The sequence below is a fragment of the Acartia tonsa genome, chromosome 2 (genome assembly GCF_053477335.1).
Source record: "Acartia tonsa isolate MP-2025a chromosome 2, ASM5347733v1, whole genome shotgun sequence".
NCBI lineage: Eukaryota > Metazoa > Arthropoda > Copepoda > Calanoida > Acartiidae > Acartia > Acartia tonsa.
This window is the reverse complement of record NC_137261.1, coordinates 43142882-43157681: the sequence shown is the minus strand read 5'-3', so window position 1 is coordinate 43157681 and position 14800 is coordinate 43142882. Positions and strand designations below refer to the sequence as shown.

The following is a 14800-nucleotide window of genomic DNA, read 5'->3' as shown; positions in this document are numbered from 1 at the left end:
TAGGTATATTCGAAAGGATATGAAAGGGGAGAAAAATAGCTTAAAACATCCCAGGACCTATAAGAAGCTTCAATCTAAATTAGAACCATAGCGGTTCAGCGGTTAGTAAAATCCTTTGCTACAAACAAAACAAAAAACCTATTACTTTATATAATAGGATAGAAGATGTAGTACTACAAAAAAAATATAATATCTTTACGCCTCTACCAGAATCTTGTGATTTAAGGAATAAATCAAAATAAGACATGATAAATAAGAAGCACGAAAATATTCTTTTTTTCAGCTAAAATAGCAAACCACGTGGATATCAAAAGCTCAGTAAAATGCCGCAAATTTAGTAACCAATACCGTAGAAATGCAAATGAAAACTTTCATCAAATTATCTAATTAAAAAAACAAGATTGACTACATTTGTCAGATTTGTAGCACCACCCACGTGGAAAACACATTTTCAATTTACACAAAACTAAAGAAAACAGCTAAATCACTAGCACACTTTTTTAACGACTGCAATAAAAAATAGAAATTCATTTTATATTTCAAATAAAAAAATAGGTTATCGAAGTTTACGTGGTAATCCACTAAATTCCTTAAATTACCATCTGGTTATCCAGTACAAAATAGTAAAATAACACTAGTACACCCTATTTACATGCTGAATCACAAAAACTTACACGATTTAAGGAAATGTAGCATAACTCCATATACCACAAATCCATTACAAAGCCAACTTTAAAAACGTAATACTAATTTAAAAAAAAATATATATTAATTTGATTTTAAAGATCAGAAGAAAATTACTGTATAAAAAGCTTAACATCCTAACGTGGCCGTGTCTGCGTGTAAAATGACATCTTGATTCAGCAGAAATTAAAATCAGCTGAACACGAGCATGCGCACATATAGGTGGTGGTCCACCTCGTACGACATCTCGAACTCAACTCGAATATATATTTACTAGGCTATAAAAGTTTTCCGGAATTTTAATAAATATAATAGATTTGAAATCTGCATAAAATATTAAGGATTTTTTATAAAATTCGTTTTTTATATAATTCATTATTTAAAAGCGCAAATCCAATTTTAGTTAATAAATTTTGACCAATAGGATAGGTGGATTGGAAACTACCTGCGCTCTAATTGGTTGAATGATGTACTTCTCCAATCAGAGCGCAGATAGTTTTTAATCCACCAATCACAGATGTCAAAATTATTTAACTTAATTTGTATTTGCGCTTATAGATAAAGAATTATACAAAAAACGAATTTTATAAAAATTCCTTAAAATTTTATGCAGATTTCAAATCTATTATATTTATTAAAATTCCGGAAAACTTTTATAGCCTAATATTTACCTTCTTTCAAAACGGAGAGTTTTTTTTTAGCTTTTTAAAACAATCGTTTAAGAACGTCATAACTAAAGATTAACCAATAGATGAATGTGTGATACGTAAAAACACTTATAATTTCTTAGGAAGAAACTAAAGTATTTATTTACTCTGAAAATAATATCATACACACAGACTGGTACTATAAAATTGTAAATAATCATTAGTCTCTTTAATTTTTAAAGCTTCGCTTCTAAGTAAAATGCAATATTTGCTTTTTCTATATTGTTATTCTTAGAAGGAAAATTTATTTTTATAAATATATTTTATTGAAGAATAAGATGCTCTAATATTTTCCCCAAACTTGAAAGAAAAATAATTTTGAGGGCTTTTAAGTAGCGAAGCTACTCTTAAAATAAAGTGTGTCTGTACGTTTGTTTCTTTGTGGTTGGATGATGTACAAATGTATAAAAGGAAATGGTTTGAATAAGGTTTAGCTAACGCAATTTCTATTTTCACTAAACATATTAGTTTTCTTATTGTTGAGTTACTAATTCAAATACTTATCCTATTATTTTCTGAAATGAAGAAGCAAAAATCTTATATTTTTTATCACAAGTACTTTCAAGTGACCTCTTGGAAATTAGCAAATAAATATATTCTTTTATTTTGTCTTTTTTTTTGTAGACAAGAAACAATTTTCATGAAAACTGGTGCCTTTTTTAAATAAAAAAAATATTACTGTCTTTTCGTGTAAACAAAACTGACAAAACTGCTCTCTATCAAATCACCTCAATATCAATAAAAACTAACCATAAAAGAACCATTTTTCTAGCACTATTATAGCCAAACTTAGAGTTTTTTGCTAGTGTAATTAGACAGAAAGATGTACGGACGCTATAGTGTTCTGAAAATTTTGAAAATTAAAGTACCATTCTTCTATCCCTACTGTAGTTATATTCTTTTTGAATATCATCATTGGCTCCGCAAGGTTATGATACCTTGTTTTAAAAGTTATGTCAGAGAGGGGAGGGGATTGTTCCACTCATTGTTCAAGGGAAATTGAAATTTTGTGTTAATATCTAAAACTTTTAGTACAATGACCTCAAAGGAATAAGATGTTTCTTAAGGAAATTAAATGTCCGTCGGTCTGTCCGTCTCAAGCAAAAGTTCTCGATAACGGATTAAACTAATTTCAAAATGAATCTGCTTGTTTTAAGCTACTTTATAATTCGATGAACCTAAAAAATGTGTGTGTGAGTGTACTTATCAAATAGTGTTTAGAATTTAACAGAGCAGCTACTCTAGTATTAGAATGATCTGTTCGTACTTCTAGTGTCTCGGCTGTCTGACAAAGACTGGAATCATTTATAAGATTTTAAAAAATAATACACAAGACGACTAAAGTTAAAAAGCTAACGACTAAGGATTTCAAAAATTTTAGAGAAAAGAAGCCTAAAGTAAAAAAGATAACGATTATCTAAAAAAGTAATCTTAACAATTATCTGAATATGTTTTCTAAATATGTCTATTCTAACTGTATAATGGTTTACTACATATCATTTCAAAATAATGCTGCGCTTTTTATGGAAACCTTCTTTTATTTTAATTTTAAAAGTGATCATTTATATGTATACTAATCAGGGGGGGGGGGGGATAGGAAGGCACAACCCCAAATAGAGACAGACGGACAAACGAACAGACACAGGAGATTATAAACTGTCTCAAATTCAAGAGAGGAAATGTGACCATCTAAAAACAAAATTTAGATTTTTATAAACCTAGATACTCTAAAGCAAAAATATTACTATTTAAAATTATCCAATTAATATATTTTAAAGTTCTAAAGCACATTTTAATATTATGTCATCTTAAAGTTTATTACAGTATGCTATTATTTATTGTTAAGATACTTTTTAAAATATCATTCCTTCTCATTTATGATTTTTTAAACGTATAATAACCAAAAATTAATTAGATCAAATTTGAAACAAAATAATTTCAATTACAACAAAAAAGAAAGACAGATTCATAGATAGATATATAAATAAATAGATAGATTAAAGATAGAAAAATGTATACATGATTAGTATGAAAAAACAGTAAGGTCTTTTGGTTCATCCACAAAGATAGATAGATATACAGATAAATAGACATTAAGAAAGAAAGATAGATAGATACCTGATTAATATGAAAAACAGTAAGGTCTTTTGGTTCATCCACAAAGAGAGAAAGATATACAGATAGATAGACATTTAGAAAGAAAGAAAAAAATATTATCTTTCTCATGATTGCAGAAGCATGAAACTCTTAGTAAAAGAAAAAAAAATTAAGATAAAATGTTGTTTAAATAAATAGATATATTACATATAGATAGATAGATACCTGATTAATATGAAAAACAGTGAGGTCTCTTGGTTCATCCACAAAGCTCAGACTTATCAATTTGTTTCTGCACAAATATTTACTCAAATCTTTGTATCAAATTTTTAGTAAAAACTTGTAAAGGAATTGTCAATAAATCACAAAATAACACATTCCTATGTGTGTTGGAATGTATTTTCTTGTATTCCCTGGCAAGTTCGAACCCATTAATTCCCTTTTTCTTACACCAGAGAATGAGTGTGTTACGCGGCATTCCTAACTATCTCCGCGCGTCGCTTGTAAACAAACAAAAAGACGCGCATTTTTCCTTTGATGATTCCCATGTGAAGAGCTACGTGAATGAAAATAATGTATTGGTTGAATATACATGCGCTCTAATCCGTGGAAGATCTCAAATAAGCCTTCCTGCTTAGTTTGACATCATATGTGGTAAGAATTTATCTTTAATTCTTAATAATAAGCGTAGTATGGTATATTTTTACGAAGAAATTTAAAACATTAATTTTTCAACAAATAGACCATTTAACTGCTAACTTTTGACATACGAATATTTTCCTTAATTTTATTGATCATTTGAATCTAAAATTATCAATTTCTGATGCTATTTAATATGTTTCGTGCCAATTTAAAGTTTTTTAGAAATTTTATATTTTTAATTAAATTGAAATCACGCAACCTCGATCTTACAAAAATAATAAACCATTAATATTATGTAATTAATTTTTATATTTTTGTTTTAGACTCACTGTTTTCATGGTAATAAATACACATTTGTAAACTTTGCTATGTTGGTCATTCGGAGGGCTTGGAGATAAGATTTCGAGAACGGCAAGGCATGCGTTCCGAAACACTATGTCAAGAATTGTTCTTACTATCCGCTGGATCGTGAGGGTACCTCCAACTTTCCAAGAAAAAACTCCCCTAAATTTTCTTTTTAAACTAAAATTTTAGTTGGTATTTCTGCTTTTATGGATGAATCGTTAACGTTTTCTGTTATTCTGTCATTAAGAAATATTGCCAAAAACTAATGTCCCATTTAAGGTCTTTAAACGACAGTCTTTCAGAGAGGAAGGGAACATTGGATATTTTCTTCAGGGATAACGTGATTGGACAATTGACGATTAATCGATCTTACCCCAACAAAGTTACAGGCATTTTGGTGGGAAAATTAGGACATTTTTACTTTAAACAATCCAATCATGATCCAACCAATAAACTTTTGGGGGAGGGGCAGAATTATGTTTGCTCAAATGTCATTACTTTTCTCAATAACCTCAGCTTTCAATTGCTATTAAAATCAAACTACAGGCAATATCCTATCTTTTTATCCCTGAAAATCAACATCTTTTTTGCATTATTTGTTATTTGCCTATTGAATGTGAGTAACAAGAGTGACAACAATCATTAGTGATGATATTTGGCAGCTGTTGCTAAACTAAAAAAAGAATACGATTTGTAGAATAACAAGGATGATAACATCAATATGTATCTAGCTGATTATAACAAAGGAGGGAGGGTACATTGTCCCCAAAGTATCTTAATAACTTATCCTTATTCGTTGGCTCAACAACCTTGTTGACTTTTCTATAGTTTTGGTTGGTTATTTTATTTAGTTGAGTGTTCAAAAATTCCAACCACTAATTTTAATTTACAGAAGGGCTAATTTTGTGCATCATCATAGGGGAGGTACACCAACTTATCAGCCATCGTCTTATCTCTTTAGATCCCTGATTTTATAACATTTCCCCATATGGTATGAAGAAATAATTGACGGTCAAAAAAGTTAATAATAGAGTAGCTTTAAGAAAATAAATCGATTAGATAATATTAATCTATAAAAATGTCATCATTTGAATTTATCTAGTTCAATAAATCCTAAACTAATTTGCTTTAAACATCTAATATACAGCAAAGTTATACTTTATTCTAAGGTGTTTATTTAATCATTCAGATATTGCGAAAATTGTATTCGCAAATATCATTAAATGCTCCAAATATCATAATTTGTGATTTATTTTTGAGTGTCTTTATAAGAGCGAAGCCTTTCTTTAATTTTACATATACTCTAGGCTAAAGTCAGGCGATTGACACTTATTGAAAGGCAGAGAGAGTGTCTTGGCTCATAAACAGTCTCAACATATCCAAATGAATTTTGATTACCTTCAGACAAAGTTCGTTTAATAACTGATCAATATATAAAGGCATTTTGTACATAAAAGTCAACCACCTTTCAATTTTGGCTTTAGAAAGTAAAGTTGAAGAAATGGTGGGGGGGGGGGGGGGGTTATGGGGGAACAGGTGCCATTATTATTTGTGGGATGTAGGTACCCTTCCCAAAAATACTTCAAACCTTAACTCGACCTAAAAGAAGCTTCACTGTAAAGATTAATCGTTTTAGTTGAGCGTTCAGCGAGATCCTTCACAACAGACAGTCGGACTAATGGACATAAGGATAGTGTAACATCGTATGAACACAAAACTTTAAACATAGATGACAAGATTAAACATTAATAGAACCATACAACAAGTTGGAATATATCAGGGAGGACAGTAAATCAATCTTTCCTCAAATGTCTTATTCGCATTTTTGGCTTTGTTAGGTAGTTATTATTTAGGAGAAGAAAGGGCTGTAGATCAATGTACTCTGCATCAATTTAATTATATGTAAATATTTATAAGAGATTAAAGGGTATGATAATGCACGAAAAACTTTTCTTATTTTTAGACTCTAGGTGACTTATAATTATTTGGAGGAGGAAAGGTATGTAGATTGTCCTATATTAATTATCTCTATATCCCAAATTAGATAACTATATAGTTATAAAGACAAACTTGGAAATTAGTTTTGAAACCCATCTTTCATTATTACTTAATATACACTATTTGATAGGTAGACCGATGTATATTCGTCCGTCCATTATGATCTTATTAATTTATAGTCTTGGGGAATTGCTTAGGAGTAGCCTATATTCCCAGATTGATAAATTTGATAAAACCAGCAATTTTCTAGATCCTTTCACAAAAATAGTACTTCTTTTTTATTTAAGGATACTGTTTTTATACAATTTACTAGCCCCTAGAGGCCTCTTTTTGCTTTCTCTTGAAAGAGTGGAAATACCCTACCCAAAAATAGTTCTAAACCTTTCCCGGACAGTTAAGAAGCTTTCCTGTTATGGAGAACTATATCTGTTCAGCGGTTAGTGAGATTCTTCGCTTTAGACAAAAAAAGCTTACTTCTTTAACATTTTTTTATATTGAATTTAAGAAAGATCTGAATAAATTCCTTGTCTGTGCCCGCTTGAAGTCCACCCTACATCTGTAGATCCCTTCGTCACCAGGACGGACATCCTTCACCTCCAGGTACGAGTCATCAGATAAACCTGTCATGAAGCTTACCCTGAAAATAAAACAAAAACATTATTCCGACAAAATGTTTTGTTATGAATTTATACGATATCTAGCTCTGCCTGTAAGTAATAGTTTTTGTCTTGACCAATTATATTAAATTTCTCTAATTGAAGTAAAAATATGGGCTTGGCATCTGCAGCCGCGATAAGCCACACTTTATTAGAAAGTTACGGAATAGTCCCTCTTAAGGGGCGTTTCGTCGTATTTTTACAGTAGCTTTTGATAGGTTATTTTAGGTTAGGTTAGGTGATTGCCCCTCAGGGTTATGTTATTGGCCCCGCAGGGTTAGAGCCCCCCACAGGGACTAGAAATAAGAATAAAGATACTGTGAAAGTACGACGAAACGCTCCTGAAGTTGCCACGAAGGAGACTTTACCCGAAAGTTACAATATCTGCAAACCTTTTTTTTTAAAACCCCGTTGTTCTATATTCAATTAAAATTTTGCTGCAGCTTTTCTGAATAATTTTTTTGTAATAATCTGCAGCCAAAACAAGCGATCTTTGATAACTTGCAGCTGTAGTAAATCCGCAGAATAAACGAGCGGCTGCTAAACCCTGGTAAAAATTGCAATAGTAGTTTAACCTTAACCTTCTAAATTTGTTGCAATTGTTTTGCTATATTAACATTCAGGGAAACAGGGATAGATAGGATAATAAAACACCCCCTCTTACTTTTTTTATAGAAAAATTTTTATGTAATTTTGTAATGGTTAGGTTAAGTTATTTTGGGGTGGCACAGCAGATGTCAGGCACTGCGATTATAGAACCCGAAGACCCTGCAAAGGGAAAGTACCGTTTAAATATTTTATTTTGGTATAGTTTAATCCTATTAAAAAAAGTTATACGATTCTTTGTCTGTATCGAAGGATCTCACTAACTGCTGAAAATATATGTTTCTTCTTTATATTGAAGCTACTTAAAGGTCAAGGGAAGGAAAGGTCCACTGCCCAACCCCCTCAATTTCAAGTGCCCCTAGAGGTCTTTAGGGGGCGTAGCCGCTGGTATTTATGAAAAGTAAGATTAATAAAAAACAGCCTTTGTCCTTAAGTTCCTGATTAACATTGCAATATAAAGGATTATAAAATAGCAAATTCTTTACTGTAAAAAATCTTAAATTTTTATATCTATTTTATCATTATCAGAAAAGCTAAGATGTTTTCAAAAGCGACGCTTTCTATAATTAGGGGCAGACTGTCCATCTGCCCATAACAATTATCAATAAAGACATGTTAGTATGTTCCAATCAAAATTTGCATGATGATTTCTATGACGTAGTTAGGTAGTATTTAAAAATGATGCAACTCTATAATCATTACCATATAAATGTAGTAAGGGACAAGTTTAACTCGCAAGTTTTGGTGTAGTTATGCTCTTTATTGTTGGGACTAAGTCTGTATTATAAAATTAGAATGCAGGTGGACCCTTTTGTGTATAATTGATGTATTGTGTTTATTTTTCTGGGTTAGGCATCCAAATCCCTTCCCTCTATGTAACACGGACAGGGAGGTAGGGATAGGGGCCCTAAATGCCAAGAAATATGCTGATTTATTAATAATAACTGATTATTTGTGCTGTTATCCATTTACCCTGCTTTTTCTATATTTATAACTGTATATTTAGTTCTGTTTTGTTACAAACTTTGAATACAATTCACTCTTGTTATTCTGTGGTATTTGTTCTTCCTTCTGATTTGAGAGCTTCGCTTTTATGGATGTATTCATCCTTGTATGGTATTTCAAATATTAACTATTGCGAAACTTACAGGGTGGGGCAAATAAGACCGGACAAATTCTAACTTCTAAACAAATGAATATAAAATCATCCATTTTAAAGATTTTATTGAATTTTAAAAACTGGCAAGCAAAATAGGTATAAGACTATTAGATTATTCAATAAAATCGCTGCCAGCCTTAATCACCGCCTCTACCCGCCTCCTCAACCGCCGCCAGGTCCAGGTCAAAATGTACCTGTCCAATATGGCGTAGTTCTCCTTGATAGTGGCAATGAGGGGGGTCTTTGTGGCATGAGCACGTCTATTGGTGCATGCTTCAAAGTAGCCCCAGGCCCAAAAGTCCATTGAATTAAGATCAGGCTGCTGGGAGGCCACATTTCCTTAGAAACGTGAGTAACCACAGGATCCAAATTCGCCCAACTTTCAAGCTTCCCCTAAACACGTAGGCTCTTATTTGGACCACAGTTGAGCTAGAACGACGTTTTTTACCTTTATAGAAATGGCATAAAGTTTCAGCTAGGGTTGTCAGCGCAACCCATGGTCTAAAATGATTTTTAAGTTCAATATGGGTCCGTGAAGTCAAGAACCGAGAAATTTTCACGAATTTTTAAGGTTTTTGGCGTTTTTTACATCTCAAAATCTGCCTCGTTTCACTTTGCTGGAGTACTTCGGTCAAGCCATTTCAGATAGAGAGCTCTAGTCTTTTCTAGTGTCTTACTTATGTATCTGACAGTATCCCCAGCAAGTTGCATAACTCTACCTCACCTACAGATGGGCTGAGGTCAGATTTAGTGGGCCCTAGTCGAGAACCCAGTTTAAACCACCGGCGCATTTGGAATTTGCCTTGTTGAACATATGCGCGGCCAGCTCGTTGTTCACGTCCATCTTCGTCCAAAGATTTTTTGTGCTAAAAGGTCATTACCTAAGCTTTTTATAGTGTGGTCAAACGTCCTGATTGGTCGAGTAGTTTTGGCGCTATGGCCGTTTAAAGTTTGTCCGGTCTTATTTGCCCCACCCTGTATATTTAAGAAATCTTTTATGCTTTTTTATTTCTTTTTCCAATGTCTGTTCATGTACTTGTATTTGTATTTATAAAAAAGATATTTGATTTATACACTGACTTCTACATAAATCCTTTTTTACTCAGAAACATTTTAGTGTGAAAATCTTCAGAAAAATACTTCGTTTCTTCATCTTTTTATATATCTATCTAGCTATGTATCTTTCATTCTTTGCAGTTTTCTAATTAGCTGATCAAGACATCTAGCTTTGATAGAAGCCAAGGTAGTAGGTCTTGCTGTGAGCCTGCAAGCCGGAAAAAGGAAGCATTTGACTGTAAATTACACTTGTATCCAAACTCGTTTTCTCATTAGTTGGATTAAAAACTTTGGTCGATTTGATTGGTTAAAACTAGCAATTTTCAAACTTTTCAACCAGCAACTTTAATCTACAGATGGGGTTTATCCTCATTGGTAGTGTACACAAATTTATCGTTCATTTTCTTATCCCTTAAGATCCCTAATCTATTCGATACTTGGAGCTATTTGAAATGGTTCACTGAGTGTAAATAGCTTTTAACAATATATCATATATTTGCTTTTTCCAAATTTTAAGTAGAAAATCTACTTTACAACAAGTATGTCCGTACGACAATCCGTCCTCTGAAATGATTTAAAAACATATTTTTGTCTTGAATCTTTAATATGTCATATAGTTAACTGTAAACGACATATTCTATTCTTTTCCCAAAAACATTGTTAGTTTGTAATTGCTGTGCTACTAATGTATTTTTTTGTCCCAGTTCTCTTAGTACCATTTTAAAGGGGTAGTTTCACGAAATGCATTTGAACTTATTTTAGTGAACCGCATATTTTTGGATAGTTAATAAGTTAAACTATATTTATATAGCATATGTTTGAAAGATTTTCAATTTTCTACCACGTAGATTTGAAAATATGAAGACTTGAAAATCGTCTTTTTGAGATATATATGCAATTTAAAAGAGACGATTTTCAAGTCTTGATATTTTAAAAACTACGTGGTAGAAAATTGAAATTCTTTCAAATATATGCCATATAAATGTAGTATAACCAATTAACCAGGAAAAAAAATGCGGTGCACTAAATTAAGTTCAAATGCCTTTCGTGAAACTACCCCTTAAGTAATATGGGGATGGAACAATGGACAATAAATAAATCATTTTCCTAATTTATATGTAAGATATGTCTTTGGTATTTTATATTAAGCTGCTTAATCGATATCTTTTTTTTTGTGGCAGTGGAGAGGGGGGGGGGGGAGGGTCAACAGCACCCTAATTTTAATTTTAGTTTTAAAAAATGAATTTTGTTTTAGTGGTTAGTGAGACAAACAGAGGTCCTGTTACTTTAATATAAGAAATGATTTATGAATTTGTTTAAAGGTTTACTTACATATTTAAAATCTTTCCACTATGGCTAACTATAGTCCTTGTTAAAAAAGCAAAATTTCTACATACTATCTCCTAAAATATATTTCTTTTCTACATCAATAAATTTCAAATTTGCGCATATTTTTCACTTCTTTAAAAGTTACACAAATTTTGCAAACTTTTACTTAATATGCCTTAAGCATGGAAATGGAGAGTTATTCAATGCCATGTTAAACTTTGTGCTGATATAATATCAACACGGGTAAATAATTATTTTGTCATTAATAATTTAAGTATTTTTTATTGGAAGTATTGATGAATTAGTCATGATGTACATACACCCAGAATTGTGATAAACAAAATCAACCCTTCTGTGTATAATAAGTTTGGACTTTGTAGAGTTTTTTTCTGATAAATGAGGAACATGTTTATAAAACTTAAAGGATCAGTCTACTGTCCCCTACCTCCCTGTATACTAATTTAAAATTAAGGTTAAATCATCGTAATATCTTTATTACTACGATTTAAAGATTGTAACCCCTTGATCTTATGATTTTTGTTCCCTGTAACTTGGTGTATATTCTTGTGTCAAAAAGTAGGATAACTTAAACTTTATAAACCTAACCTTATAAATCATAAACTTGGTATTCTAAACAATACAGTCAATATTTCAAAAGCGAAGATTTTCTAAAATCAGGGTTAGTCTGTCCGTTCATCCATAACAGATAGCTCGTATTGTTAATTTAGGCATGTTAGAATTGTCCTACCTATTCCTATAACAGTTAGATATACTTTATTTTGCAAAAATTTTATGTAAATTTTTGTTTAGACTTGCATTTAGTCTGCTAATTAATTTTTGACACTCTACATGATCTTTTGTTCGTTTGTATTCCTTCTGACTTTAAAGCTTCGCCTTCATGGATGTTGTCATCATTTTTTATACATCAATAGTTGTATTGATGGGACACTTTGAACTTTAAATCTTTGGTATAGGAAATATGTATTTTGCAGATGTTATAATTCAAGTTTTTCTGTTTCAATATTTTCAAAACACATAAGCTATAAATTTTTGGAGAGCAGCTACTTAAAACACAGACCTATAACCATTAATGCAATCATATTGGCTCTTTCTCTGACCAATAACAAGCTTTTTTCATATCCGATTGGTTCCTTTTTAACCAATGAGAGGCTTAAAAAATTTTTTACCTTTGGCCCAATCCTATTGGCTCTTTCTCAGACCAATGAAAAGCTGATCTTCCATTGTTTGACCTAAACAAAATATTGGTTAGTTTTTATATAAATAAATAAATTCTATGATAGACATTACTAGTATAAGTAAGATGGACAAACAATTTTGATAATAATAATAAACACAGTAACCATCTGTAGAAAAGTATATTAATAACTAGCATGAAACTGGTAAATTTAAGCAAGATTCATTAAATTATGAATCTATTTTACCTTTTCAGGTTTTCTACCGGTATCGCCGTTTGTAACGGTAAATAACGGTGCCACGGCGGTTGAATTTTAAAACTTAACAAATTTGCTTTTAAGTGTGTCTTGATATTTCTTACAATTTTCGAAATAGGTTGCATTTAACGCCCACCGATCCCGGAATAGGGTTAAGCAAAAATACAAGAAAACGTTTTTCTAAAACAGGACATTTTAAATTACAAATGTTCTTTTCCTTCTTACTATTATTCAAACTATGGGGGAAAGATTAATATTTAGTATTTATCTTGTATATTCCTTATACACCAAACATCTGAAGAATGTAGGGAGAGAGGTTTAGATTTCGAAAGGAGTAATATTGTTTTCCGTAAATGGAGTTGTAAATCAATTTATTGTTTACTCTCTTAAATCATTTAAGTTCTCTGAAAGGACATTATATAAAGTAGAAAAAGAAAGTAGCTTAGGTTCTCATTTGCAGAGAAGTCTCTGATAGGTCCAGGGAAGGTTTATAGCTATTTTGGGGAGCTTATCTCCATCCTCTCAAGAGAAATCGCCCAGGTTAAAAATAACTTAACTCCAAAAATATTTGTTTTTTTAATTAAAAAAAATCTAATGTTAAAGGTCGACCCCCTCCCCCCTATTCTTTCAGAGTCCTTAACCTTATCTCCTTATCTTATCATGCCTGAAATTTGTATTTTGTTATACAAAGCACCATACAAATTGGTAGGATTTATACCAGAAAACGTAGACAATTTAGAATATACTTTATTCTAAAGAATAACACAATTTATTTAGTTTATTCATTCCTAACACTGCTACTCTATAACCAAAATATATTTGTATTTACGTATATTTTTATTTATTTGTTGCTAATTTAAAATATATTTTGTTTAGTTGATAATTACTATATAATTACACCAGCTGTTACGCTCACAGAGGCCTCTAGTGCTACTTGAAGTCAGCCCGCCTCTTTGACAAATAAATTTTTTTTTTCTAGGGCCGATGTAGCTTCGGGTGGTGGTGCTACCCTCCGCAACAATAGTTTTAAACCTTGCCAGTGCCTAAAGAGAAACTTATTGTTTTTTAATTGTTTGGAAAACACTTAATAATAAGATGTGATAAACATTCATTGCATTTCAGAATTGCTACAAATCTGAATATTTCCCACTGCACAGTGGGCCAGAATGGCCCAAAACGGTTCAAAATTCAATAACTCGAAAACTATTGGTTTTACAGAAAAAATTGTAAAATATGAAATGTCTATCTATGCAAAAACTAAAAGTTTGCTTATTTGTGTATACTCAGTTTTGGGGGAATTTTCGCGGATTTTTTTTTCAATTACTACTAAACTTCATTTTACAGTTTCAACATCAAAAGAACAATTTCATATTTTTAAATTTTAAGTAACTTTGCTTTTATGTACAATTAACCTCTGACCACTCCTTCATGTGGTTTTTGTGAATTTTTAGCGGATTTTTAAAAAAATTACTACTAAACTTAATTTTACAGTTTTATCAAGAAAAGACAAATTTTATAATTTCAAATTTTAAGCAACTTTGCTTTTATGTACACTTAACCTCTGACCCCTCCTTCATGTGGTTTTTGTGAATTTTTCGCGGATTTAAAAAAAAATCAATACTAAACTTTTTTTTACAGTTTCAACACTAAAAGAACAATTTCATATTTTTAAATTTTAAGCAACTTTGCTCTTATGTACAATTTACCTCTGACCCCTCCTTCATGTGGTTTCGGTGTATTTTTCGCGGATTTTTCAATAAGTCACTATTAAACTTTGTCCGACAGTTTCGACACCGAAAGAACAATTTCATATTTTTAAATTTTAAGCAACTTTGCTTTTATGTACAATTCACCTCTGACGCCTCCTTCATGTGATTTTTAAAAATTTTTTCGCGGATTTTTTAATAAGTCACTACTAAACTTCATTTTACAGTTTCAACACTAAAAGAACAATTTCCTATTTTTAAATTTTAAGCAACTTTGCCCTTATGTACAATTCACCTCTGACCCCTCTTTCATGTGGTTTTGGTGTATTTTTCGCGGATTTTTCAATAAGTCACTTTTAAACTT

At 31.3% G+C, this 14800-nt stretch overlaps 1 protein-coding gene across 1 annotated transcript in view; it reads right to left on the bottom strand.

Moving 5' to 3' along the window:
* The window catches only part of LOC145312566 (uncharacterized), a 105257-nt gene that overhangs the window by 82867 nt on the left and 7590 nt on the right, over positions 1 to 14800 (bottom strand). Inside the window, exons 3-5 of the mRNA XM_080151822.1 lie at positions 12467 to 12529; positions 6999 to 7110; positions 3714 to 3782 (exon numbers count right to left, since the gene is read on the bottom strand). Coding sequence (XP_080007948.1) covers positions 3714 to 3782; positions 6999 to 7110; positions 12467 to 12529 — 244 coding nt within the window. The remainder of the gene's footprint in view (positions 1 to 3713; positions 3783 to 6998; positions 7111 to 12466; positions 12530 to 14800) is intronic.